Source organism: Toxotes jaculatrix, chromosome 3 (genome assembly GCF_017976425.1).
Source record: "Toxotes jaculatrix isolate fToxJac2 chromosome 3, fToxJac2.pri, whole genome shotgun sequence".
NCBI lineage: Eukaryota > Metazoa > Chordata > Actinopteri > Toxotidae > Toxotes > Toxotes jaculatrix.
In genome coordinates, this window is record NC_054396.1 from 2206302 (window position 1) to 2230814 (window position 24513).

Here is a 24513-nt window from a genome sequence, read left to right on the forward strand (position 1 = left end):
CAATTCAGTTATTGGTTATTTCCATTTTCTTTTGTCTGTTTTTTTTTTTTATTTGTGTCTCATCCTCTCCTCATTTCCCCTCACCCCCCTCCCCCAGTTTGAACTCCCCACCTCGGCTCCTCCCCCGACTAAGCCTATTAAAGTAATCACCACACCCAGCACCACAACAGCTGCCCCAACAACCACCACCATGACAACCACCACAACTCCTTCCATGACAACAACCTCAACTGTCGCCACAACAACAACAACAACAACAACAACAACTGCTGCCCCTGTCACTGTAGCAACCACTCAGGAGCCAACCACCCCTCCCATGCCCACTACTCCACCTGCAACCACCACCAGCCCTGAGCCGACCATCCCGCCCACCACCCTGCCCCCTCAGCCTGCCACTACCCTGCAACCTGTCACAGCAGCCCAGACCAGGCCTCCACCTCCAGAGGACAACACCAGGGAGGAAGAACAGACTGAAGCAGAAGAGCTTGTCGTTGTCACTGAGGTTACACCCAGTGTTTCCGTGGCGGCTGCAGAGTTGGTGCCTGTCACCATGGCTGATGGTCTAAGTGGAGAACAGGACGCGGTGATGCCTCTGATGATCCCGGACTCCTCCCCCCTGGAGGAGTCTTGGGGGGAGGTGGTGACGGAGTCACCCCTGAGTGACACACAGGAAGCTGAAGGAAAGCTGAGCCTGGCTGAGCCTCCCACCCCAGCCTCATCTGGCTTCCCCCTGCTCACGCCTCTCCCTGCGGGCAAACCAGCCGACTCTGAGCCCTCCCTCTACCTAGACCAGACCCAGACACCCATCCCGACGCCCACACAAAACGCAGAGGCAGAAGGCCCAGGTGGTGACCCTGAGGTGCTCCTCTGGCCAAAGGAAGAAGTGGATGTCCATGCTAAGGGTTCTACTCAGTCAGAAAATGACACAGCCACATTTTCAGCTGCCACTGTGTTGTCAGGTGACGGTGAGGTTGACCACGCCCCCCCATCCTATCCCCACCTGTTGGATACTGACTCAGAGCTGAACTACCAGTACGATTCAGCTGATGCCTTCCTCCCGGTGAGTTCTGCCGCCTCCTTTCGCCTCCTTCTTCCTCTTCTCTACTGCTTCTTCCTCTCAAAGCTTCAGCAGCCTCCCAGCGCTCCCAGCTCCTGACTGGACTTTATTACCCCTGCTTTGGGAACAAAGCTCCAACCAGCTTCCCAGAATGCCCTTGTTTCCCTGCTCCTCCTCTACTGTCTGACACCTGTGTTCTTTGTGTTTTTTTGTGTAGAAAAAACAAAAAGCACAAACAATGTTCTTAATGAAGGGAACAGTTGAACAAGTGCCAATATGAAAATCACATTAAAATACATATAGTCTCTTCACTATAAACAATAAATGGTTCATTTAACCTGCAGTGTCACTGTGTCACCTCACTGGATCATGAGGAAATATTGTGTGTGTGTGTGTGTGTGTGTGTGTGTGTGTGTGTGTGTGTGTGTGTGTCTGTGTGTCTGTGTGTCTGTGTGTCTGTGTGTCTGTGTGTCTGTGTGTGCACATGCAAATATAACCAGATAGTGAAGACGAGATGTTTACACTTTCTGTATGTGTATTCAACAACAGGGGGATGAGGGCTCCTATGTCAGCTGGGGTTCCTCAGCATGTCCCTGTGTGGAGAAGGTCCAGGGTTCATCACTGCTTCCTGTCAGAGTGGAGAGGAAGATCACTCTACTGGCCCGCAACCTGCACCTCTATCAGGTACAACACACACACACACTGTGTCAGCCTCAGCACATGTCAGGAATGACTCTGTTTGCCTGCCCAGTGATGTTTCAAACACCTGTCTCTTGTGTGTTCAGGATTCAGAGCTGGACTATGAGTGCGTGTTGGTTATTGAAGGGCAGACGGTGGTGGTGGACGCCTACGTGGAAACTGACGAGATGAATCCATTCAACTTTGACATCACCTGTCAACTGCACCAGGTCTGATAATGTGCCGTCACTCGTTGTAACTGTAATTAAACTGTGGCTGTGTGACAGTTAAGTATATGTCTCTAAATGAAACTGTTGCTGTTTGTCCAGTACACATATTCAGCTCCGGTGGAGGAGTACAATGCCATGGTGTACGTGAAGAGGAGGGACACCTTCCATGTGGACAGCTCTACTGATCTTTATGGTGAGGTCAAAGTGTTTTAAGAATTAGGATTTGATTGTGCCATATTAGATTTATTATTCTAAGGCAAATCCTTTTTTTTTGCTCTAAACATATGACTGTTATCCGCTTAGAGTGTTTATGTTGGTCTTTCCTCCAAAGACCCAACAACCACTTGCGATCAACACTCATTAGCAAGACACTTAAACATGGACTGATGCTCTTCTCTGTCTGTTGTGCCTTCAGTGACCCTGTACAACTGCTCCGTGGGCCGGTCTGACTGCAGCCGCTGCCATACAGCTGACCAGAAATATGGCTGTGTGTGGTGTGGCACTGCTCAGGCCAGTTGTTTGTATTCACAATCCTGCAGTGAACCTGTGAACACGTGTCCTGCCCCCGTCATCCACTCTGTGAGTACAGACCTTTGACCTCTCACTGACCGCTTTGCCTCCATACACACATAATAAAGGATTGGAGATGCTTATAGTCATGATTTCTAAGTTGAGACTTAAGTAAATTTGCACTTACAAATAAATCATTAATAGAAAAGCTACACCAAACATCCTGAAAAGTAAATCTTTTTTTTTTGCCTTGTCTCAGATTGAGCCACTCTCCAGCCTGTTAGAAGGAGGCACCATGGTAACCATCTCAGGCTCCAACCTGGGCCAGAAGGCTGAAGACATCCTAAACTCTGTGTCAGTAGCTGGCATAGCCTGCACCGTCATCCCTAGCCTCTACGAGGTCTCCTCCAGGTACACACCGACAACAAAATGTGGATTGAGCAGATAAACTGTTTCACCTGATGTCCAGCTGAATTCAGCATTGACATGATGTCTGTCTTTCCAGGATTGTGTGCAGGACCAAAGCCAGTGGAGGAGAGAAGGTGGGCCACGTCTCTGTTAAAGTGAGTGGAGGAGAGTTTGGCCTGTCCAGCCAGATGTTCACCTACCAGGTACATGAGATGAAATGTGATTACAACGTATTAGATTAGGTTTTGTTGACCTGTCTGTGAAAACTGGGTTGTTGTTGCAGCAGCAAACAGCTTTAGCATATGACAAAAACTGGGAAAACATGTGTGTTGTGACTTCATTATATGATAAAATAAACATTCATCAGTATGGATTTAGGATGCAGTTAACAATAATTTAAATGTTCAATGAAACGTGTCCCAATTTCTTTTGTAGTTAATCATTTTGTCCATCAAATGTCAGAAAATAGTGAAAAACTTTCCCACAGCCCAATCATGTGACATGTTCAAAATGCTACTTTTGTCTGACCAACAGACTAATCAGTTCATCAGTTTCAGAATTGCATGGTATATAGTTATACCAGTTCAGCTCTGCAGCAGCCAGCTGAGCCATGATGAATAGGGTGAACTCACAGGGATTAGTGTGTTTCCAGCAGTAGAGTGGCAGTGCTCTCTAGTGGACAAATTATGCTATAGTAACACTAGTGCTAATAAAGCTTGAGCATCATCTTTGGGTTTCCATTACTCTAACTTAAAACTGCCAAACTGACCCAATGATGTGTTGGTTGCAAGCACACTTTTCCTTTCAGCTGTTTATCACTACGTTCCTCTGTGTTTGTGTGTGGTTAATGCTGCTCTGACTTTCTTCTTCCATCCCCTCTGCTCTGTCAGGACCCATTTGTGATGGGGGTGTCGCCTGAGAGGGGGCCCAAGGCCGGAGGAACCTCCCTGACAATCACCGGCCGGAACCTGCTGACGGGCCGTCCCTCTGACCTCACCATCACTGTGGGAGGAGTGTCCTGTAAAATGTGAGACACACACACACACACACACACACACACATAGAGTATGTACCAGAAGGGGAAGAGAAAAAAACTGTTTCACTCTTTATCCAATCCTTTATTAATCTGTCTCTCCTGTGTCTCCTCCTCCTCAGTGTATCAGAAGTGCAGTCGTCCAGTGTGCAGTGTGTGACAGGCAGCAGTAATAAGACAGGAGAACATCGGGTCACCCTGCATTATGGCAGCAGCCAGCGTCACCTCCACACCTCATCCTACTTCTACACCCACAATCCCAACATCACCCACGCCAAGCCAGCCAAGAGCTTCATGGCGTAAGTCTCACTGTCTCACCTTCAGTTCTCAGCTTTCACCTCTTGTCTCCTACTTTTGAAAGTTGTTAGCTGCCAAAAACGGAATTATTGTGAATTTAAAGACCAGTTTCTCTGTTTAGTGGTGGTCGACTGATCTATGTGTCAGGACACAACTTGGACGTGGTGCAGGAGCCTCGGATGGTGGTGACAGTGTCTCCATCTGAGTCTGTCAGCCAGAGCAAAATGAGGAGGAGGAGGAGAAAGAGGCGGAGCACAGAGGAGAAGGAGGATGGGGAGAGGACACTGGGAAGACCTGTCAGAATGGTTCCTGACCCTGTCTGTCCTGGAGACCCACGCTGCTCTGTCAAACAGGTGTGTGTGTGTGTGCTGGACAGAATAACACCTTCATTTAAAAGCTGATGAAAACCTAACAACCAGTCCTTCTACTGAACGTCTCTTCTGCACCCTCCCTGTCTCATCAGTTCACGGAGCGCTGTGAGGTGAACTCGTCCACCCTGATCCTGTGCCGCTCTCCGATGGTGGACTCCTCCATCTCGGGGTCAAAGATCACAGTGGAGTTCCTGCTGGACAACCTGCTCTTTGACTTCAGCAGTTTGAACCCCCAGGCCTTCAGCTACGAGCCCAACCCCGTCCTACGCCGCTTGAACCAGCAGGAACCTCTGAAGGCCTACCGTTACAACCCTGGCAGCTTCATCCAGCTGGAGGTGAGAGGAGACGCGGTGATAGCCCAGCAACTCTGGAAATCTTAGTTCTACTAACTGAAAACCATAACCAGATATTTCTTTACACATCAAAATCTAACACCAGGAACTGAAAGTTAAAGTAGATAAAATAGAAACACTTTTCCGTTCCATCCCTGTGTGTTCTCAGGGAGAAGACCTGGACCTGGCCATCACTAAGGAAGAGGTGGTGGTGTTGGTCGGGGAGGGTGTGTGTGCTGTCAAGACTCTGACCAAAAACCATCTGTACTGCGAGCCGCCCCCTCAGCAGCCCGCACCGGGACCCAACGGCAAGAAACGAGAGGGCTCGGACAACCTTCCAGAGTTCACTGTGAGTTCACCTGCTTTCACTTCGTAACCACAGGAAACTCAGCAGAGGAGGGTGGGGAGCGTGTGAACACCTGACAGGGACACTCACTGCTGCTGGAGGCCTCTTTAATGAAGGGCTGTGTGTGGTCTGTGTGTGTTTCAGGTCCAAATGGGCAACCTGAACTTTTCTCTTGGCAAGGTTCTGTACGACAACCTCAGCCTGTCCACCTTCCCCCTGGAGGCTCAGATTGGAGTTGGGGTCGGGGCATCCATAGTCGCCCTCATTGTCCTCATCATCGTGCTCATCTACAGGTCAGTGGGTGGACTGAATGTCTGTGTCTGACTGTGTGACTCTCTGTCTCTGTCTCTCTGTTTTCAAAGCCCCTTTCAAACACACGCTCATGAGGTAAGTGTGATGGCAGTTTATTATGTCTGAACTGAATGCTCTCAGATTACCACACAGGCTGCAGCAGCACAAGATAGAACATGCACAGAGATCATGGACGTCTTATTCTGTCCTCTCAAGACTTAAGCGGTTTTAGGAACAGACTCTTCGCCTTTTGCACATTACACTGTCCTAGATTTAATTTTAATTAGATAAAATTCTAATTTTGAATACCAGTCTACACAACCTGTGATTGCAACTTGAAAATGTGTTTTTAGAATTTTTTATAGAACCCTTCAGACCTTTTGCTGTGGCTCCAGACTGTGGTCAGGTGCACTCTGTTTGTTTTAATTATCCTTTAGATGTGTCTAGAACCTGACTGGAGTTCACCTGTGGCAAACTGAAATGATTGGACATAGTTTAAAAAGACATACACCTGTTTGTGTATTTAAAGTCCCACAGTTCACACTGCCTGACAGGACAAAAACCAAGACCTGAAGTCCAGAGACGTCTCTGTAGATCTCAGTGGTAAATCAGATGGTAACATTTGTTGAGAACTTCTTAAGCCTTTGTGCCTCAGCTGCATGGATAAAATCTGAAATAGCCAAAATGGAATTTAATAGGAATTAAAGGAGAACTTCAGCTTGTGTCAGTCAGTGCAGCTGCTCTGTCTGACTGTAGAACAGACCTCTCTGTGTAACACAGGCTGAAATTTAACAGTGCATATACCATGAGAAGCCAGTGAGAGTTTAAAAGTCCATTCATGTCCTAATACACAGTCAGGACAGTATCTTACCTTCTCTGAAGAGTTTGATTCTTCATGTTGTGTTACAGACCAGCCAGCGTTACCAGACTCTGTGTTACCCCACGATGGTGCTTTGACTTAGTCACTTGAAGTTTGAAGCACCACATTAGGAAGTGTGGGTTCAGAATAGTGACCTTTGGTTGTTTTACCAAATCAGATTGTTTTCATTTTGACCTTGTGATAAACTCTGATCTTTGCTGGTGAGAGTTTATGGGCCAAATTATTTTGATGAAGCCTTTTTACAGCTCCACTGGATTTCCACTAATCCAGTGTAAAACTGCTGATACCTGTCCTCTCTCCTCTGCTTCTCTTGACGCTCTGGTCCTGTCTGTGTTGTGTCTGTCAGGAGGAAGAGTAAGCAGGCCCTGAGGGACTACAAGAAGGTCCAGATCCAGCTGGAGAACTTGGAGACCAGTGTGAGAGATCGCTGCAAGAAAGAGTTCACAGGTAAAGGAGCGTGAGAGGAGTGAAGTTCCACAGCTAAGGAGGAAGGAGGAGAGCCAGAGACAGAAGTACCAGAAAGTTTGTTTTAGTTTGTTGAAGCCAAAAGATCAGCTTAGTTTTCACAATATCTCAGTGAGGTGATCCCATTTCATCACACCTTCCAGATCAAATGTTCCTCACGTTCCACATGGCAGCTGCAGAGGACTTTTATTTTAGTCTGTCAGCACTGTCCAGTGTCAATATTTACCAGCTTTTACCTCTGAGTACAGCTCCCAGCACAAACTTAATCTGTGGGAGTAGCTTTAGGCTTAAGTAGAGCATCACCCTATGACCTTTCACCCGTCTTCTCTCACCCTGCCACAGACCTGATGACAGAGATGATGGACATGTCCAGTGACCTGGTGGGCTCAGGTATCCCCTTCCTCGACTACCGGATGTACGCAGAGCGCATTTTCTTCCCGGGCCACCGAGAGTCTCCGCTGAGGCGAGACTTGGACGTTCAGGAGTGTCGGCGGCAGACGGTGGAGCAGGGCCTGGTGCAGTTGTCCAACCTACTCAATAGCAAACTCTTCCTCACCAAGGTAGTCACTGTCACCATCAGTTGTTGCATTTAGCCCTGTAGAGACATACCTACAGCAGAGACAAAACTGTCCTCGTCTCCCCATTTTAGTTTATTCACACCCTGGAGAGCCAGCGGACGTTCTCTCCCAGAGACCGAGCCTACGTGGCCTCCCTGCTGACGGTGGCTCTTCACGGCAAACTCGAATATTTCACTGACATTCTCAAAACTCTCCTGAATGACCTGGTGGAGCAGTACGTGGCCAAGAACCCCAAACTGATGCTGCGGCGGTAAGGAGGAGGAGAGTAACAGTGTGGCTGTCGGTTTAAGGTGTTGTTGTTTTGCAGTTGTACAGCTCTGTGTGTTTTTTCTCTGTAGAACAGAGACGGTGGTGGAGAAGCTGCTGACCAACTGGATGTCCATCTGCCTCTACGCTTTCCTCAGGGTCAGTCAACACATCAGACCTGATTTTATATCTCTGCCTATGATAAAACAATTCAGCCAAAAATGTTTGGGAGCACCAGATGTAACACTTTGTTTTTTAGTAAGGTAGTGTATCCTCTGAGAGTCTGTCCATCGAAACTTCAGTGTGACTTTGAAAGACTGATCTGCTGACTTTTCAGCCTCTGCAGCACAAAGTAGTGACTGATTGATCAATTTAAAGGATATAAAAGAGTGTTTGAGCCCTTCATTCTGTCCTGCAGAATGTTAGGCCAGTACAAACTAACTTCAGTGTGTGTGTGCAGGACTCAGCGGGAGAGTCCCTCTACATGTTGTTCAGGGCCATAAAGCATCAGGTGGATAAAGGACCAGTGGACGCTGTCACCGGCAAGGCCAAGTACACCCTCAATGACAACCGCCTACTGCGAGAGGACGTGGAGTACAAGACCCTGGTGAGGAGGACGCTGGATTTAAATCTAATTATTGCTTTTATCTAACTAAAGAATACGAGACGTCCCCCGTGACCTTCAGGAGATTGTGTTTTTTCAGGTCTCAGTCTAACGTTCTCTCACCCCTCTCTTCCTCCTCTGCAGACTCTGAATGTGTTAGTGCAGGGTGGAGGAGTGAATGAGTCCCAGCCGCTGCCTTCCAAAGTGCTGGACTGTGACACCATCACACAGGTGAAAGAGAAGCTGCTGGATCAGGTGTTCAAGGGCACCTCCTTCTCCCACCGACCCCACGCTGACTCACTGGACCTAGGTGAGAATCCACTTCTACCCCTTCTGGGTTAGAACCCTAAATATATTTAGTTTAGCTGGTATCTCACTCTGTTTCGCTCTGGAAACAACAAGCCAGCACATTGTAATGGGTTTACACACATTGTGCTGATGGTTGTGTTTCACTCAGAGTGGAGGTCTGGTGTTGCCGGGCATCTCATCCTGTCAGACGAGGACTTGACGTCTGTGGTTCAGGGCAACTGGAAGAGGCTGAACACACTGCAGCACTACAAGGTCAGAGGTCACACTTCAATAACACGCTGCCGCTTAAAGGAAAATTCAATATGACTAAAAGTAAAGAGGTGGTTGGTAGCTGTATAATGCTAACTGTACATTTCCTGTTGGTCATCAGGTCCCAGACGGTGCCACAGTCGCCCTGGTCCCTCGCCACAACAAACACATTCACCACGACAACCACGACTACGTAGCAGGAGAGAGTGAGTTAGCATGAGAACAATATAATCTAATAATGAATCTTAGATCTCGTCCCCTGCTACCTCAAAATAATTTCTGCCTCTAAAAGAAATAATAATAAAATAGTAAAATAACCTCCCATATATGTGTTCAACTGCACCGGTAATACTTTGACAGCAGAAATTATTGGATGAGTTCTGCAGAAGAAATCTGTACTGGGAAGCTCCCAGTTTTTAATGTGGGCTGATTGTCTGTGAAGATTCTCAGTCAGCCAGGTCATGGTTATCCAAGATAAGCTGAGTCGAGGGGAACAGGACTTGGCTGTAGATATGTGGACTGTTTGTTGCTGAATTAGCTTGGAGTTTATACCTGGATTGTATTAGTTGTAGTGTTTGTTGACACTGTTCAGCACAGTTTAAAGTAAACTGAGTGGTCTAGAGTCACTAGACAACAATAAAAAGTGAAACTATGAAGTGATTTTGCTGAAAACAGGATTTTTCTAATCCACGTTTCACTCCCAGTTGTTTCATTCATAGCAGGTTTAATAAATAATTCCTGTAAGTGTTTTTTGTAAATAAGAAACTGAAAATAATGAGTTGTCTGATCTGACCATAACTAATGCAGACCATAACTGGTCAGTAAATTATGTTAAATGAACATTGACCTGTGCAGAAACACCAATGCTGGAGGATGCAGATGAAGGTGGCGTGCGGCTGTGGCATCTGGTGAAAGCCAGCGAGGAGCCTGAGCTGCCCAAACACCGCAGAGGCAGCCTGAGGGAGAGGGAGAGGGCCAAAGCCATCCCTGAGATCTACCTGACCCGCCTGCTGTCCATGAAGGTACACACTCACTCACACACACACACGTTTTATCTCACCACTATGACTCCTCCTATAAACGTTCTTATAGCTAACAGAGTTTCCTCTGAAGAGTTGTTCACATTCACTGCTGAGAGCAAAGAGAAGTCCTGACCTCAGAGCTAAGAGGAGGGTGGGGGTTGGCCATGTTGCCATGGTCACATCATGTTTTACCAGTGAACGTCCTCACAAAGTCCACAATCATTGATTGACACATGCTTCGCTCTTAGAACTATGTGAACATTATTAATGTCATCACTCCTCTTCCTCCGTCCTCAGGGGACGTTGCAGAAGTTCGTAGACGATCTGTTCACAGTCATCCTCAGCACCAGCCGTCCTGTCCCACTGGCTGTCAAATATTTCTTTGACCTGCTGGACGACCAGGCGGGACAACATGGCATCTCTGACCCCGAGACAATTCATATTTGGAAGACCAACAGGTAGAGTTCATACACACACACACACACACAGCCTTGACCTTGAGCTAGAAACATCTTAGCGTACCTGGGGAGGTTGGTATGACATTTATGTGTCCTCTGTGTCTTCAGCCTCCCCCTGCGCTTCTGGATCAACATCGTGAAGAACCCTCAGTTTATATTTGACGTCCAGGCGTCGGACCACGTGGACGCCGTGCTCTCCGTCATCGCCCAGACATTCATGGACTCCTGCACCATCGCTGAGCACAAACTGGGACGGGTGAGGATGATTAGTGGTTGGTTGGTGTACTGGTTTCCAGTCCATAACTGGTAGTTTTAGTGTTAAATTTTTTCATTTACATTCTGGTAAGTCTTGCAGCAGCTTCCTGTGTTTGGTTCTTATTCCTTTTTTTCCACTGTAAACAGGACTCTCCCATCAACAAGCTGCTGTACGCCAGAGACATCCCTCGATACAAGCAGATGGTAGAAAGGTGGGTTCAGATTTAAACCTCCTCCTCATCGCCAACTGCTCCTCGGACAACACAAGATGGATCTGAAGCATTTTTAAACTGTCACGTTTGTGAAGTTCATGATCGTGTTATTTTGCAGGTACTATGCTGACATCAGGCAAACCATCTCAGCCAGTGACCAGGAGATGAACTCTGCTCTGGCTGAACTGTCCAGGGTGAGAGCAGCCACACACCTCAGAGACCACACTGCAGACAAATATACACACAGAGACACACAGTGTGACGTCTAACCTGAACCGTTTGTGTTTCAGAACTACTCTGGAGAGCTGAATTACCTGGTCGCACTGCACGAGCTCTACAAGTACATCAACAAATACTACGACCAGGTGTGTTTATCACTCGGTCTGGTTCTGCTGTAGAGGACTAACAGAAAAACATGGCACAGAGCAAAGATGTGGTAACAGAGGAGTTGAAAAATGATTCACAATATAAAGTCTGTCTAATAGTGGCTTGTTCACAGTGCTGATTTTTCTTTACATTAAATTCTGGAGTTGAGTCACACCTCCTGCCTGATGTGGGTAAAAGGCTGTGTATAAGACAAGCCCCCCAGTGGTGGTATAAGAAAACAAACTCTTGCTGTTGTTGGTGGTTTTCAATGCAACAATCAGTGAATTAATATTAAGTAAGTGTTTTATTCATAAAACAATGAAGCACAACTTCTTCATTCAATGATTTATTGTTGAAAGTGACTTTATTGTCGACTGTTTATTGTATTCATTTATATCTTCTTAACCTTTTCTCTTCTTTACCTCTCTCTCTCTCTCTCTCTCTCTCTCTCTCTCCTTTCATCCACCCATTCGCCATCCTCTCATCAGATCATCACGGCACTGGAGGAGGACACCACGGCTCAGAAGATGCAGCTGGGCTACAGGCTGCAGCAGATCGCCGCCGCTGTGGAGAATAAAGTCACTGACTTGTGACAGAGGAGACGCCCGCTGGTGTCACAACAGACAGAGTGGGGTGGGAGTGTGGAAGCAAATTAAACAAAAAAGCAAACTTGCAGTTTGCAGGTTGAAGTGAAAAGCAGCAGACAAACAATTGGGAAGACAGACTCTTCTTTTTGAGGAGGAAGGATGGGAGACGAGGGGCTGAGTTTTTTTAAGAAACGTTTTCAGATCTGAAGATTGATGTTGGCGTTAAAATTCATATCCCAGCACCTTTTGTCCTTTCGTGGTGTTTGCTAAGGAAGCATCTGTGCAGGCCATAAACTGTGAGGCCCTGATCCCTCTGTAGAAACAGGGACAGCACGTGGACACCCAATAAACCTGGACGAGGGGGACGTGTAAAAGAGACCATTCAGGCTGTTTGTGAAGAGACGTGGAGGGAAGACTTAGTGTTTTATCGGTACAAACTTGCTGGATTTCAGACTCCCTACACAGCAGCTCTCACGTATAAGAAACGAGCTGGTCCACAGTCAGCTGACGTGATCTGGAGACTAACACAAAGGAGGATTTAATGTCATTATTTTCCCTCTGGAGTAAATTTTACCAAGAGGTACCTCTTATGCCTTGTGTGCTTGTCGCTGCTGCACAATCAGATGTTATTTTGTATGTGTGTATGGTGATTTGTGTGTGTGCGTGTGTGCACAGTTATCCATATTGCCGTGGTTGTGGATCTGCTCCTTACATTTCTGGTTACTAGTACAAAGTAGTGCAGTAACTGCTGATTACACTTTGGATGTTACAGGGAGCAGTGTTTCGACAATGCAGTCAGCTGATCTTCAAAATCACATTTTCACATGTTTTAGAAGGAAACACTTCACTTCAAGCAAATTACTGAGAATTATAAATGATAAATGATAAATTCTAAGTCACTGCCACTCTCTACCTCGCTCACTGTGCTGCATCGGTTGCTCTCCGTTTCCGTGATGATACTGCCCCATCAAAAAAACACTGCTGTGTACCTTTCAGTCAGCTGACACTAGCAGTACAGCAGCACAGCTCAGATCTGTCCTCACACACATACATCAACATCTGCTGGGCATCTCGTGTGGAGCACAGAGACACACACACACAGATATTTCAGACATTTCTGGTTAATTATTTCCTGTCCTTCGTTAAAGCTTGGAGGTCAGAACCTGCACAGTGGGACATTTTAAGGTACTTAAAACCAGACTAAGTGACACGTTACTCCGTTTTACTTTCTCGCTTTTATACTTATTCATGTGGATGTGTGTATAGTGTACAAGTCACTGGAAAGATGTTAGAGGAAAAACAAAACTCCTTCCATAAAGAAACTCATATTAATGAAGTGGAACCCTAGTGTGCGCCATAGTGTGTTATTGTGTATTTCTGTTTTGTACATTTTTTTTAACATTCCTTTTAGGTTTTGAACAGTGTATTAAATCCAAACCCAGGCAATGGTACATGCTGACGTTTTTTTTTTTTGGTATTGATGTCGTGGTTGGTAAAGAATTCTTGTATTGACCACAAGGTGGCACTGCTTCACTTGCTGAAGGTTTGTCTGGCATTTTCTTATGTCAACTTGTTGCAGGTTATATATTGACTATACTACTACTGGTTCAGTAGGTAGAGTTGACCTTATCACACTGTTTTGCTTTCAGTTGGAGTACAGAGACTTTTCGTACAGAAGCTAATGTTTGCTGATGTTTATCTTATTTAAATGACAAAGACTGACACGTATGGGGGGGGGGCATGCCTTCCTAGGGGGTTCATGAGGCTGAGAATGGTTTTACATGCATTAGTGCTGGTCTTGTGTCAAACCCTTTAAAAAGTGTTTCCTGTAGAACTGGCTTTGTGTTTAGGGTTAGGGCTTAATTTAGGTCAACAGTTGGGTAATGGTCAGGGTTACAGAGTTTACTGACAGACTCTGACTCAGCACAGGTACCAGTGTGATCCCATAGTTTCAGCATCAACAGCTGCTCCAGATTTAAATTATACAATATTTATAAGAAGACAACACTGAGAATAAATTCAGTACCAGTGCCCATACTTAGTCCTCAAGTTCACCAGGACTCAGTGCAATAGCCACTGTTTTATCTCCATTAAATAAGTAATGCGGTTTGATACCCAGCCATAGTCAGTGTGTGAGTGATGTGTGTCACTCCCAGGTCCAGAAACAGCATGTCAGAATGTAGCCCATAGGTTTATCACTACACAAGCAGCTAATGACTCAAATGAACAGATGGCTTGTTCAGTCAGGCACTGTCAGTTCACAGTGATGATAAAGACAAGCCACCTGAGGGGAAACTGTAACTGTTATTAGGCTGTATAAATTTGGCTGTAATGTAGAGGAGCCTCTACAAGAAGCAGTTTTAAAGGATGTTTCTTATTTTGTGTGTTAATATCATACTGATTTAAAATGTAACTGTAGTGATTTAACATGTTTAATAAGAGAGGGTGCAAATTCTCACATATGCTGATGTAATAAAGTATTCTTAAAATTATGTCTTTTTCTTTGGAAAACCTCACGTTAATGCTGAATCCCCAGCGATGTACAGGAGAGTATTAGGGCTGAGAAACTAACAGCTGTGCTATCGATTACAGGTTATGATTATTTAATACACATCTTTTTGCTTTAATAAATCTGACAGACAAGCTTCATAAACATGAGCATAGTCACTTCATCTAGTTTAATTCTGTTTAAACAAAGCGTGAGAACAATCACACGCGTTTCATCACAAGGTTTGCAGAAAAAAATTCACAGTCATGTGAAATGTGTCATGGACACATGACGTCAAATTTACGTCATGTGTCCATGTCGTAAATAACATCTGTCTATAATGTAGTAAAGGCACTGAATCTAATTCAGTCCTGTTTACTAAGGTTTTCCTCCAAATATAGTAAATACTTTGACTGGAGTTCTTGATAAAAAGTTTTTAAAAAAAGTTAAAATTATGATTTTAAGCCGTTTTTTGTACTGTTTCAGCCACAGTTGATCCAGGCTGTGTGTTATGTTTGATTTACTGTCATTTTCACTGGTCTATAACTGAAATATTACGTGTATTGGAGTGTATGTTCAGGAAACAGTGCAGGATCTCTCCACTGTGTTTGATCATCATTGCTCTTGCCCCCAGAGCATGTGCGGCAATTTGACGAGCTTCTGCTGACCAGGTTTTGAGATTTTGGTTCAGCTCAAAAAGCTTTGGTAGACCTATTCCCAAACATGGACTCAAAATATCTACCAATGATTATACAATGATGATTATACAAATAGTTAATGATTTATGGCCTGCTAAACCCTGAGGGTGTCCTGTCCTCTCATTGTGATTATATCGGACACTCCTCTTGTCAACCAGAGTTGACAATCTGCTGGTGGTGGCATACAGGCTGGACTGGCAGTGGAACAAGGGCGTCCCCACCACAGCGGATGCAGACAGGGTCTGCTTCCTCCCCTTGATGCCTTTGTGGCCTAGAGGTCAACTGTCACTTGGCATGCTTGACTGCTGCTACACCAGCACCGCCCAGGTGGTAGCAGTTCATGTGTGCAGCTCAGGTTGGCCCGAGGCACTTCTGTCTCGGCCTCTCCACCCTGAAGGAGGCTGAGCACTACCAGCTGCTGAATCTGCTGCTCTCCATGGAGCCTGAACTTCCAGCACATCATTGATCAGCTGGAAACAGTGAGGAAGTCATCGGAGCAGCTGAGTGCCCACCTTTGCCCCCAGAAGCCTGTCTCTCAAAAGAAGCAGCAGTGTTTATCTCCTTTAAACATGGGGACAGTCATCGCTCCCATCCTCAGCTGCTTCAGCATTGAAACAGCCTAAGAGCGGGGTGAATTCCCACCGTTACCTCGGTAACAGCTGTTGACTGTATGCGCAGTCACATGACTCTCAACCCTCCTGAATCCCGGCTTCCTTGCAGAAGAAAGACAGGGCCCACATAAGCTGGTGATCCCACACATCCCACAGGTGGGTGCAGTATCTTGGGCTGCACCTGGATTCTCAGACCAAGCTCTGCAGGGTGTAAGTGCCCAGCCTGGGCTGGCTGGGAGCAATATAGCCTTTTGGAACTCACTCAGCAAGGCTAGGGTGCATTCTGCTCTTTGTTCAGTTGCTCACAGATGAATCCCTGAGTGGCTGGGGCAGGATGCTCAACCAGGTTGTAATAAGTGGGATGTGGTGAGTCACAATCTGCCATATCTACCTGCTCAAACTAAAAGCAGTTCAGGAAATGTCGCAGTAGTACTTTGCCCCACAACTATGTCACAGGTACTTGATGGTGGGGATGAACAACAGCTTACCTGAACAGGCAGGAGGGCGTGAGTTCCACCAGAATGCACCCGATAGCTGTAGCCCCCCACCGTCATGCCTTCATCCACTCATCCACCTGGTGTGGTCCTCTGGCCTGCTCTAAGTCTTTCCACCCCTAAGGCTTACACTGATGGTCATGCTGCTCCACAGGATCTGGAGACAGCCATTATCTGTCATTGTGGTGGCTTCGGAGAGTCCAGGTGCCAGATGGTTCGCAGACCTGGTTCAGTTGTTGTTGGTAGAGTCATGGCCAATCCCAGACCTGGTGGAACTGCGACCTAACCCATCCGTTCAGCCCAAGGTCATCAGTTCCTCCTTCAGGTTGGGAGTCATTCAGCTGAAGACGCTTTTTTTCTCTACCTCACAGTGGTGATGAGGAAAGGTGCCTTCACGATTTGTGCCCTGTGTGGGAACTCTGTTGCTATGTGGACCGCATAGTGGGCCTAAGGAAATCCAATCACTTGTTTTTTTGATCTGGCACCTGGGTAAAGGGAGCTCTGCTCAGCAAATCCACAGGAGCTATGAAGCCATGGCCTCTATCCTCCACCTGCCAAGTTGGCCTAATGGCACAATCCACTAGGGGGGTCGCAGCTTCCATTGCCCTTTTTAGGGGTGTGTCAGTGGATGGTATTTGCTTGGCTGTATACTAGTCTTCCACTTTCACCTTTGTGCAGATGTACCTGATTGACATGAGTGCTTTTTTTTTTGTTTGTTTTTTCTCCCAGTCAGTTGCTGGCCCTTGGGAATGGGGGTGCAGCTGGGAGCACAAAGTATAAACAGTACTTACTGGATGTAACTCCAGTTCTGTGAGTACATTTCTGGCTTCCTGATTGAGTTCCCCTTTAGCACACAGAGGCGGGCAGTATACAGTGGCCTTTTATAAGGCCCCACACCGTGCCCTCCACCCCCTGGACGGTGGACGGTAAGTGCAAACATCTCTCTCAGGGTGCCGAGGCGGAGCCTCAAAGGGGTTGACCAATAGCGAAGCCTGTTAGAGGGCCACGCACTTACTCATAGAACTAGAGTTACATTCAGTAACTACAAATTTTCAGTAGCCGGCATTCTTCCTCCCGCCTGTGCGTTAAGTACTCGCTTTGTGCACGCGCATATCATTATCCGCATAATTAATATCACCAGAAAATCTGTCACACGCGGCACGAGGCAGCATCCTGTACCAACAAACAAAAGGATCCAAATGGCGTTACGCTAATGACAGGAATCCCACTGAATGTAACGGAACACTCAAACAGAATCGTCTCTGTCGCAGGTGAAAATTAATATTTACAGAAACCGCGGGGAAGTCGCCGTTGTTGTTGCTTCTGTCGAGTTAGCTGCGCAGAACAGGTAAGCTAACTGCAGCTAACTACAACTTGCTGGACTGAAGCTAGTCCAGTTAGCGGTAGCGGATAATTTTGCTACAACGTTAGCTAGTTTTGTTGTAACAGTGAGCAGGAAATGTTGCCTTAATTAACTGTTACGTGAGCATATTAAAACAAAACATGCAGTCTGAGATCGGTATTCGTTCTCAGATAGCCTAGCAGTCTTGACGAAAGCTAACTTTGCTAGCCTTAGCTTCATTGTTTTCGTTGGGGTGTAACGTATTTTGTGAGCTAACAGCTGTCACCTGCGCAGAACTAGCTAGTTGAACAAAGTCTTTTGACAGCTAGTGTCTGACTTTGTGTCTGTCTTTTGGGGCGTTGTTATTTTTAGTTATCCTCATATCCCCGCAGCGCACAAGAGGATAACGTCAAGTCACACTTCATTCAGTTTTAATTGGGCCTTGCTGGGAAAAGTAATCTGTTTCTACTGGACATTCAGCGGTTTCAGGAATGATAGTTATATTTGGTTAGAACACGTTTATCAGTATAGATAATCTGTAAACATTGTAAAAATCCACCTTTAATTTATGCAATTCAGAGCTTTAGGCGCCTCTCAGTTTAGTCTGTTAGCTCGTAATGTTTGTGTTGATAAGCCATCCACTCATTCATGCAAATAATAATGCATTCAAAGGCATGCAGAACATTGAGATCTGTTTTACAGCAGCCTGATAAACACATGTGAAAACCATTAAAAGTGCTCACAAAACATTCTACTCTAATGTGGTAGATTTTGTTGTCAATTGTATTCTATTTCATGTGGGTTAGTGCTGCACAGGGTGTTCATTGTTCCTGTTTTTGTTTTTGCAGTCAAGAATGGAGCCATCAGAGCAATCAGGCCCAGACTCGGACTCTCAGGATGTCAACCCTGTGTTTCTGCAGCAGCTCAGAGAGCTGGACATCCCGGAGGAGGCAGCCAAACAGGTGGGACTGTAGACTCGGGCTGTGCAGCTTGTTTCAGCATTTAGGATACATTTACATCAGCATCCAATAATAATTATGACTAGGAATGTTGCATTTTTCTTTGTTATGGTATAACTGACTTGGCAGTAAACAATACTGGGGTCTGAAAAGAATATAAATATGAATACCTCAGCCAATCAGCCATATGTCATCACTTAAACCAGTTACACCTTAATTTTATGGTATCTTGATTATGCGTACTATTGTGTGATGCCAACACTGCCTATAAAATAACTGTAGCTCCATGGAAGGTAACTGTTGTGGTGCTAATTACACTTTGAATAAGTGGCATCTTCATTGTCCCATAGCTGACCTTCAGCTGTCTGTACTATGTAATGAGAACACTGCAGTGGTTGACAGCTTTCAAGCTAAAAATTCAAATTCCCAGCTGTTACATGGAGAGTATGGCCTCATTATATTACATTTTCATTTAATTTGAAAGCTTATCTTATAAATGTATAATATTGTGGTGATCTGTAACAGTTGTTTATGCTACGTGTCCTCAGGGACAGTTTCTACCAGGACTGAATTAGGATACAGGCTTTGAACCTCAACAAAAAGACGACTAAGCTCACACGTGACATTTGGCATTGTGATAAACGGACTAGTTTAGATTCTGTTTGCTCCACTTGTAGTAGCTGGCAATGCAAGATCAACAATTATATGGTCCGGGATCTGTTGGGATTAGGACTGGGTAGCATTCAGAAATAATGGGTCCAGGGTTTTGATTTTGATACCACTGCAGAATCATATCAGGTTGTAGCTAGGCTCATAATAAGGACTTAATCTATTGTGGTCACATCCAGCAGCTCAAGACCACCAATAATTGGATGTCTCAAATATTAATTTGTGTATTAATTGAGCTATGTGAGTAAACCAGCTGAAAAAGATGAGTTTTGATTGATTAAATGTATTGACTAGTTTATCGTTTGTCATGCTTGCCAAAATTATGGCACACTATAATTCACTGCTTTGTTCTCTGACCTTTTATCCGTTTCTTACGGCTTCAGGCACTCCTGCACACTCGGAACGTGTCTGCCGAGGAGGCGGCCATGTACTACTTCAACAAGCTGGAGAATGAGGTGCCCATAAGCTAGCCTTAGTCCCCACAGGTACACCTTGGTACATTAGACCTTGTGGAGTTTGTCCAAAACCAAATCTCAGTGTCTCTTTTTGTCCCACTCTGAACCTGCAGGAGGAAGGAGATGATGACCTCATGTTCAAGATGGTGTTTGTGGTGAACATGGATCTTGCCATGGGTGTTGGAAAGGTAAGTCCAGTGGTGCCAGTGTGCACTATGTGGGATATGTACGGTGTTCAAATACATGATGAGGGTTTTTCCAGGACTTTTTTTTAAGCAGCGTGGATAGAGGAAGAAAGTCCAATCCTGGAACACGTGTTTAACATATTCTCGTGAGCACTGAAAATGACAGACACACAGACAGGGCTGGTAAACATTTACATTTATTTTTTGATGGTCCACCAGCCCACCAATATGGCAGCCCATCACAGTTTGTCCCAGTATGCCCTGTGCTTGTTTCTGACTGTGAAGGGTTTTGTTGTACCTGGGTGGTGGACATTTAAGGATCAAGGATCAAGGAACTTTATTGTCATACCAGGACATTTACATGTTATGGTACGAAATTAGTACTCAGGTCCCAGTTTAAGCCATTCAGAGCCGTGAACAAAATGAAGTATAAACATAAGGGCAGTAGTATAAACATTAGAGTAGAAAAATAAATATAACATTAGAGAAATTAAAATAAACATTAGAGTAGAAATATATAAACATTGTGAAATTAAACAATTAGCAATTAAATAGAGTAAAAAAATAAGATAAGATAAGGTAAGGAAGCCGAAGTTAGCACGTGCATAAACACTCATGTGCAAGTGGGAGGTAGTGGTAGTGCAGAGGTCGCCATGTATTGCACCTAGGTGCCATGTATTGCACCTAGGGAACAGATAAAGTGTTCCCCTATCTCTGGTTTTACAGTGACGTAAAGGTACAATGTGCTCTGTTATATCACAAAACCCTTTAATCTGCATTACTCTGGAATTTTATAGGTTCTTCCTTAAACACCTACTGGGTTCTGTGCTCTTACTCTGTGAGTAGGAGTTGGTTATGCTAATATCAGTTGCAGTGAAAAAGTGATTGTAGTGATTTCATGGTTTATTTTTAGGTTGAGTTTGCATTCCTATGGGGAAAAAAAAACTTGTGCAGATATCTTTTTCAAGTTTATTGAGTGTAACTTTATTTGAACTTGGTCAGAAACGGCACATAGAGGCCATTTTTAGTACGGCTGAAAGTGTTTGACAGATTGCCGTTTAGATGTGAAGTTTGCTGTGTGTTTGTGCAGGTGGCAGCCCAGGTTGGCCATGCTGCTGTGGGTTTGTACCAGGCTCTACAGGAAAAGAACAGCTGGAGGGAGATGGCTTGGAAGTGGGACCACAGCGGGTAAGTTAGTAGGAGATTCACTTAAGTCATGTATTTGTTTTGTATCTTGTATAAAGACAACCACTTATATTTTGCTGTCAGTTAACTGGCAAAATTAATTTACAAGTCTATGCTGAAACAGGATTTAAGGTTAAGTAAATCTTTGTTATTTCCCTCTTTGTCACCACACATTTAACAGCAACGAATTAAAGGAAATCATAAGAGTTGCAAGGAAGGAACTTGAAAATGATTGATGGTAATAATCTTTAAAAGCCTTAACAGCATGGAAAGTTAGTGTCCATATCTGAATATCTGCTATCTTCAGCATCACAGTTTTCATTTTAGAAGAGAGCAAGCTTGTTCTGCTGCTATTTGTAGAAATCCAAAGTGGTTTTATATTAATGCTGAGGTCTTCAAAGATTGTACTTTAATTTTTGTTTAAGAGGTTTGCTTGAACAGTGGTCACCACTAGTTTCTTGAATTAAAAAAAAAAAGTAACCCTTCAGCTGTGTCTGGATAGCTGTGCTTCTTTTGGTTCTTTCTTTTCCAGTCATTGCTCCACCATGTGTATCTGTGTTGTGGTTTTGGTTTGTAGAATTACTCAGTTCAGAGTGTTTTATTGCTGAAATTGTTGACTATAGAAATTATTTTTGATACACTCACCAAGCACTTTATCAGGAACACCATACCAGTACTGGATAGTTCCTCTCTTTCCCCCCAAAAAACTCAGTTGTGTCATTGATTCCGAAAGATGTTGAAAACTTTCTTGAGATTCTGCTCCATGACGACCTGATTTCATCGCATAACTTCTGCAGATTTATCAGCTGCACATTCAAGCTGCCAATCTCCTGTTCTACCACATCCCAAAGGGGTTCTACTGGATTCAGGTCTGCAGACTGGGGAGGACACTGAAGTTCACTGAACTCTCAGTGAAGTTGCCTCAAACTGGTTCATGAAACCAGTTTGAGGCAACTTTAGCTTTGTGACATGGAGCATTATCCTGCTGGAAGTAACCATTAGAAGATGAACATGGTCAGCAAAAATACTCAGACTGTGACATTCAGACAATGACTGATTGGTATTAAGGCCCAAAGTCAACCAAGAAAACATTTCCCACATGATTACACCACCACCACACAATATTGTGTCCATGGATTCATGCGGCTGAAGTTAAATTCTTACCCTCAGCAGAAATCCAGATTCATCAGACCAGGCTACGTTTTCCCATTCTTCAACTGTCCATTTTTAGTCTGCTGTTGTAGTCCATCCACCTCATGCTTTTCTACTCAGCACAGTACAAAGTAGTTATCTGAGTCAGGCCCAACCAGTCTGTCCATTCTCCTCTGACCTCTCTCATCAACAAGCTGTCTCCGTCCTCAGAGCTGCTGCTTCACTGGGTGGTTTTTGTTTTTATTCTGAGTAAAAACTCTAGAGATCGCAGGAGATCAGCAGCTTCAGAAACACTCATTCCAGCCCATCTGACACCAACAATCATGTCACAGTCAAAGTCACTGAGATCACAATTTTTCCTCATTCTGATGTTTGATGTGAACATTAATGAAGCTCCTGACCTGTATCTGCAGGGTTTTAAATCTTTGCACAGCTGCTACATGATTGGCTAATTTCATGAGTAGGCAGGTGTACATGTTGTTCATAATAAAGTGTTTGGTGAGTGTTTTTTTTTTTTTTGCTAGAATTGATATATATATATATACGTTTTAATTAACATTAAAGATTAAAAAAATTAAATGTGCATGTGTTGACAGAGCCAAGAAGGTGGTACTCCAGGGCACAAATGTGGCTCATCTACTGGAACTGCAGGCCCTGGCTATGAGCCTCAGTCTGCCCACTTACCTGGTCCAGGATGCAGGGCTTACCCAGGTGAGAGGAACATGCCATTTCCATAGCTGTCTTGTTAATAAATGTAATTTGGAGGTACCAGTATTGAGTATTGAGAATCTCAGAACTAGACCAAGCCCTGGTGTTTTTGGCAGGTGGAGGCTGGGTCCCGCACTGTCCTGGCCATCATGGGTGAAGAGGAGATGGTGAACAATGTCACTGGGAGCCTGAAGATACTCTGAGAGGCTCAAGCCCACAGTGGGGAGGCATGGCTCTGCAGTGCCAGTGTGCAAACAGCAGAGGGCAGAATTTCCCAACAACAGGGAGAGTCTTGGCATGCAAGAGTGTAACAACCTTTAAAAAAAAAAAAGACCTAAAGAACAAGGGGGAAAACAAGACATGTCCCAGCACCAGAAAACAAACACTCTCAGCCATTTGTTTCCCTTTCATTCTTTGTCTGAGCCGCTTAGTCGGCTGTTGAGAGCAGGAGGGGGGGAGAGAGACTGGTTCCTCACAAAGGAACAAGACAAAGGCAGTTCAAATTTCTTTTTCTGGTGACCTTTCTCTTTTCTAAACAGGCCACCAACTTAGTCTTATTAGAATCTTAATCATTTTTTTTTCAAACACATTTAGTCTGTCGTCCAGTTTCAGATATGACAAAGTCAAATCAAGTAGTTTTGGTTGCTGACCAATATTATAGCTCTGCTTATTCAAGAGGCCATGTACTATAGACTAATACATAATGTAATTAGAATTATACCCATAGCAGATGTAGTATTTGCCTGTTGTATTCACTACCCCTGATTGAAGGGTAACTTATTAACTGATCATATGTGAACACTCATTTCTGACATTTAAATGATTTTGTGTCTGTATGCAACTATTCTCCCAAAGATCCCTATCCTGTAGACTCAATAACATTACCTATTATTGATAAATGGCTATATTTTATATACATACGCCTGTTAGAGCCATATACTGTATAATCTGTGGTGTGCCATCCTAAACAGTATGCACAATTACTGGACTTTGTTGGGGTTTTTTTGTTTTTTTTTCTTAATACAAAAGAGAAAATTCCTAAATTATAATTTTTGGGATATTTGATATGTGATATTTGATATGTGATGGTGGACAAGAAGCTCTGTTGAGCCAAAACATCCTGTAGAAAAGGTCTGTGCTGGGCCCAGCTTTATGCACTCGGACTGCCTGTGGTGGATAAGTTACAGTTATAAATTTTAACAAACCTATAGCTTGAGAAAATGCTAAATGATTGTTATTGTGACTGTGTGAATAGTCTTGCACACTAATAATCTTAAGTATTAGTTCTCACCACCAGATGTTTGTGGGCATGAGCTGCCACTCCCAGAATTCTTAGCTTAATGTCAAGGACTTTCTTTGTAACAGAAATCGTGGCAGTGTCGTGCATGCAATATGAAATGTGTATTTGAACAGACCGATTGAAACCCCTAAGTTGTATCAGTTTTCGTAACACGTCCACACTTTGATACCTCTTGTGTTATTCAGTCATTTGTGTGAGTGCTTCAGACTATGGAGACCATTAAAACGCCTTCAGATGGAATAAGAAACTGTGTGAGTCGTGTTTTCACCTGACTGGGCTGGAGCTGTGGCAGTGAAAGCAGTGTGGGGGAGGGTCAAACACAGCCATGTTGCGGAGCTTGGTTTGGACTCGCCATATGACACTGCTGTTTCACCGCAGTAACAAAGGCAGCATTGTGAAGTATGGCTACTGCCTGCTCACGGCAGCCAGGCTGGGGAAACTTGTAACCTGCCCCTCATTTATTAACCTCATGACGATCGCTCA

The 24513-nt window shown here is 44.7% G+C and overlaps 2 protein-coding genes across 3 annotated transcripts in view; both read left to right on the top strand.

The window, feature by feature from the left end:
• Positions 1 to 12954, top strand: part of plxnb1b (plexin b1b) — an 83265-nt gene extending 70311 nt beyond the window's left edge. Inside the window, exons 12-39 of the mRNA XM_041033839.1 lie at positions 98 to 1060; positions 1607 to 1741; positions 1843 to 1965; positions 2065 to 2158; positions 2381 to 2544; positions 2735 to 2886; positions 2981 to 3086; positions 3774 to 3910; positions 4039 to 4215; positions 4335 to 4566; positions 4677 to 4919; positions 5086 to 5265; positions 5407 to 5555; positions 6780 to 6880; positions 7241 to 7458; positions 7548 to 7726; positions 7815 to 7881; positions 8183 to 8329; positions 8471 to 8636; positions 8784 to 8887; positions 9006 to 9090; positions 9740 to 9906; positions 10204 to 10364; positions 10473 to 10620; positions 10767 to 10831; positions 10950 to 11025; positions 11122 to 11196; positions 11686 to 12954. Of these exons, the coding sequence (XP_040889773.1) occupies positions 98 to 1060; positions 1607 to 1741; positions 1843 to 1965; positions 2065 to 2158; positions 2381 to 2544; positions 2735 to 2886; positions 2981 to 3086; positions 3774 to 3910; positions 4039 to 4215; positions 4335 to 4566; positions 4677 to 4919; positions 5086 to 5265; positions 5407 to 5555; positions 6780 to 6880; positions 7241 to 7458; positions 7548 to 7726; positions 7815 to 7881; positions 8183 to 8329; positions 8471 to 8636; positions 8784 to 8887; positions 9006 to 9090; positions 9740 to 9906; positions 10204 to 10364; positions 10473 to 10620; positions 10767 to 10831; positions 10950 to 11025; positions 11122 to 11196; positions 11686 to 11790 (4719 nt within the window). The 3' untranslated portion in view covers positions 11791 to 12954. The remainder of the gene's footprint in view (positions 1 to 97; positions 1061 to 1606; positions 1742 to 1842; positions 1966 to 2064; positions 2159 to 2380; positions 2545 to 2734; positions 2887 to 2980; positions 3087 to 3773; positions 3911 to 4038; positions 4216 to 4334; positions 4567 to 4676; positions 4920 to 5085; positions 5266 to 5406; positions 5556 to 6779; positions 6881 to 7240; positions 7459 to 7547; positions 7727 to 7814; positions 7882 to 8182; positions 8330 to 8470; positions 8637 to 8783; positions 8888 to 9005; positions 9091 to 9739; positions 9907 to 10203; positions 10365 to 10472; positions 10621 to 10766; positions 10832 to 10949; positions 11026 to 11121; positions 11197 to 11685) is intronic.
• Positions 12955 to 17079: 4125 nt separating this feature from the next.
• Positions 17080 to 24270, top strand: si:dkey-19e4.5 (UBA_like_SF and PTH2 domain-containing protein). 2 transcript variants are annotated; one of them, XM_041034942.1, is made up of 7 exons: positions 17080 to 17346; positions 18266 to 18379; positions 19429 to 19500; positions 19614 to 19688; positions 20776 to 20873; positions 22619 to 22733; positions 22847 to 24270. In XM_041034942.1, exons 2-7 carry the CDS (start codon positions 18272 to 18274, stop codon positions 22931 to 22933), a joined length of 555 nt encoding a protein of 184 aa, XP_040890876.1. In that variant the 5' UTR covers positions 17080 to 17346; positions 18266 to 18271; the 3' UTR covers positions 22934 to 24270. The 2 variants fall into 2 exon arrangements, with proteins under 2 accessions (XP_040890876.1, XP_040890875.1); XM_041034941.1 differs by having other exon boundaries at positions 17083 to 17423.
• Positions 24271 to 24513: the final 243 nt, after the last annotated feature.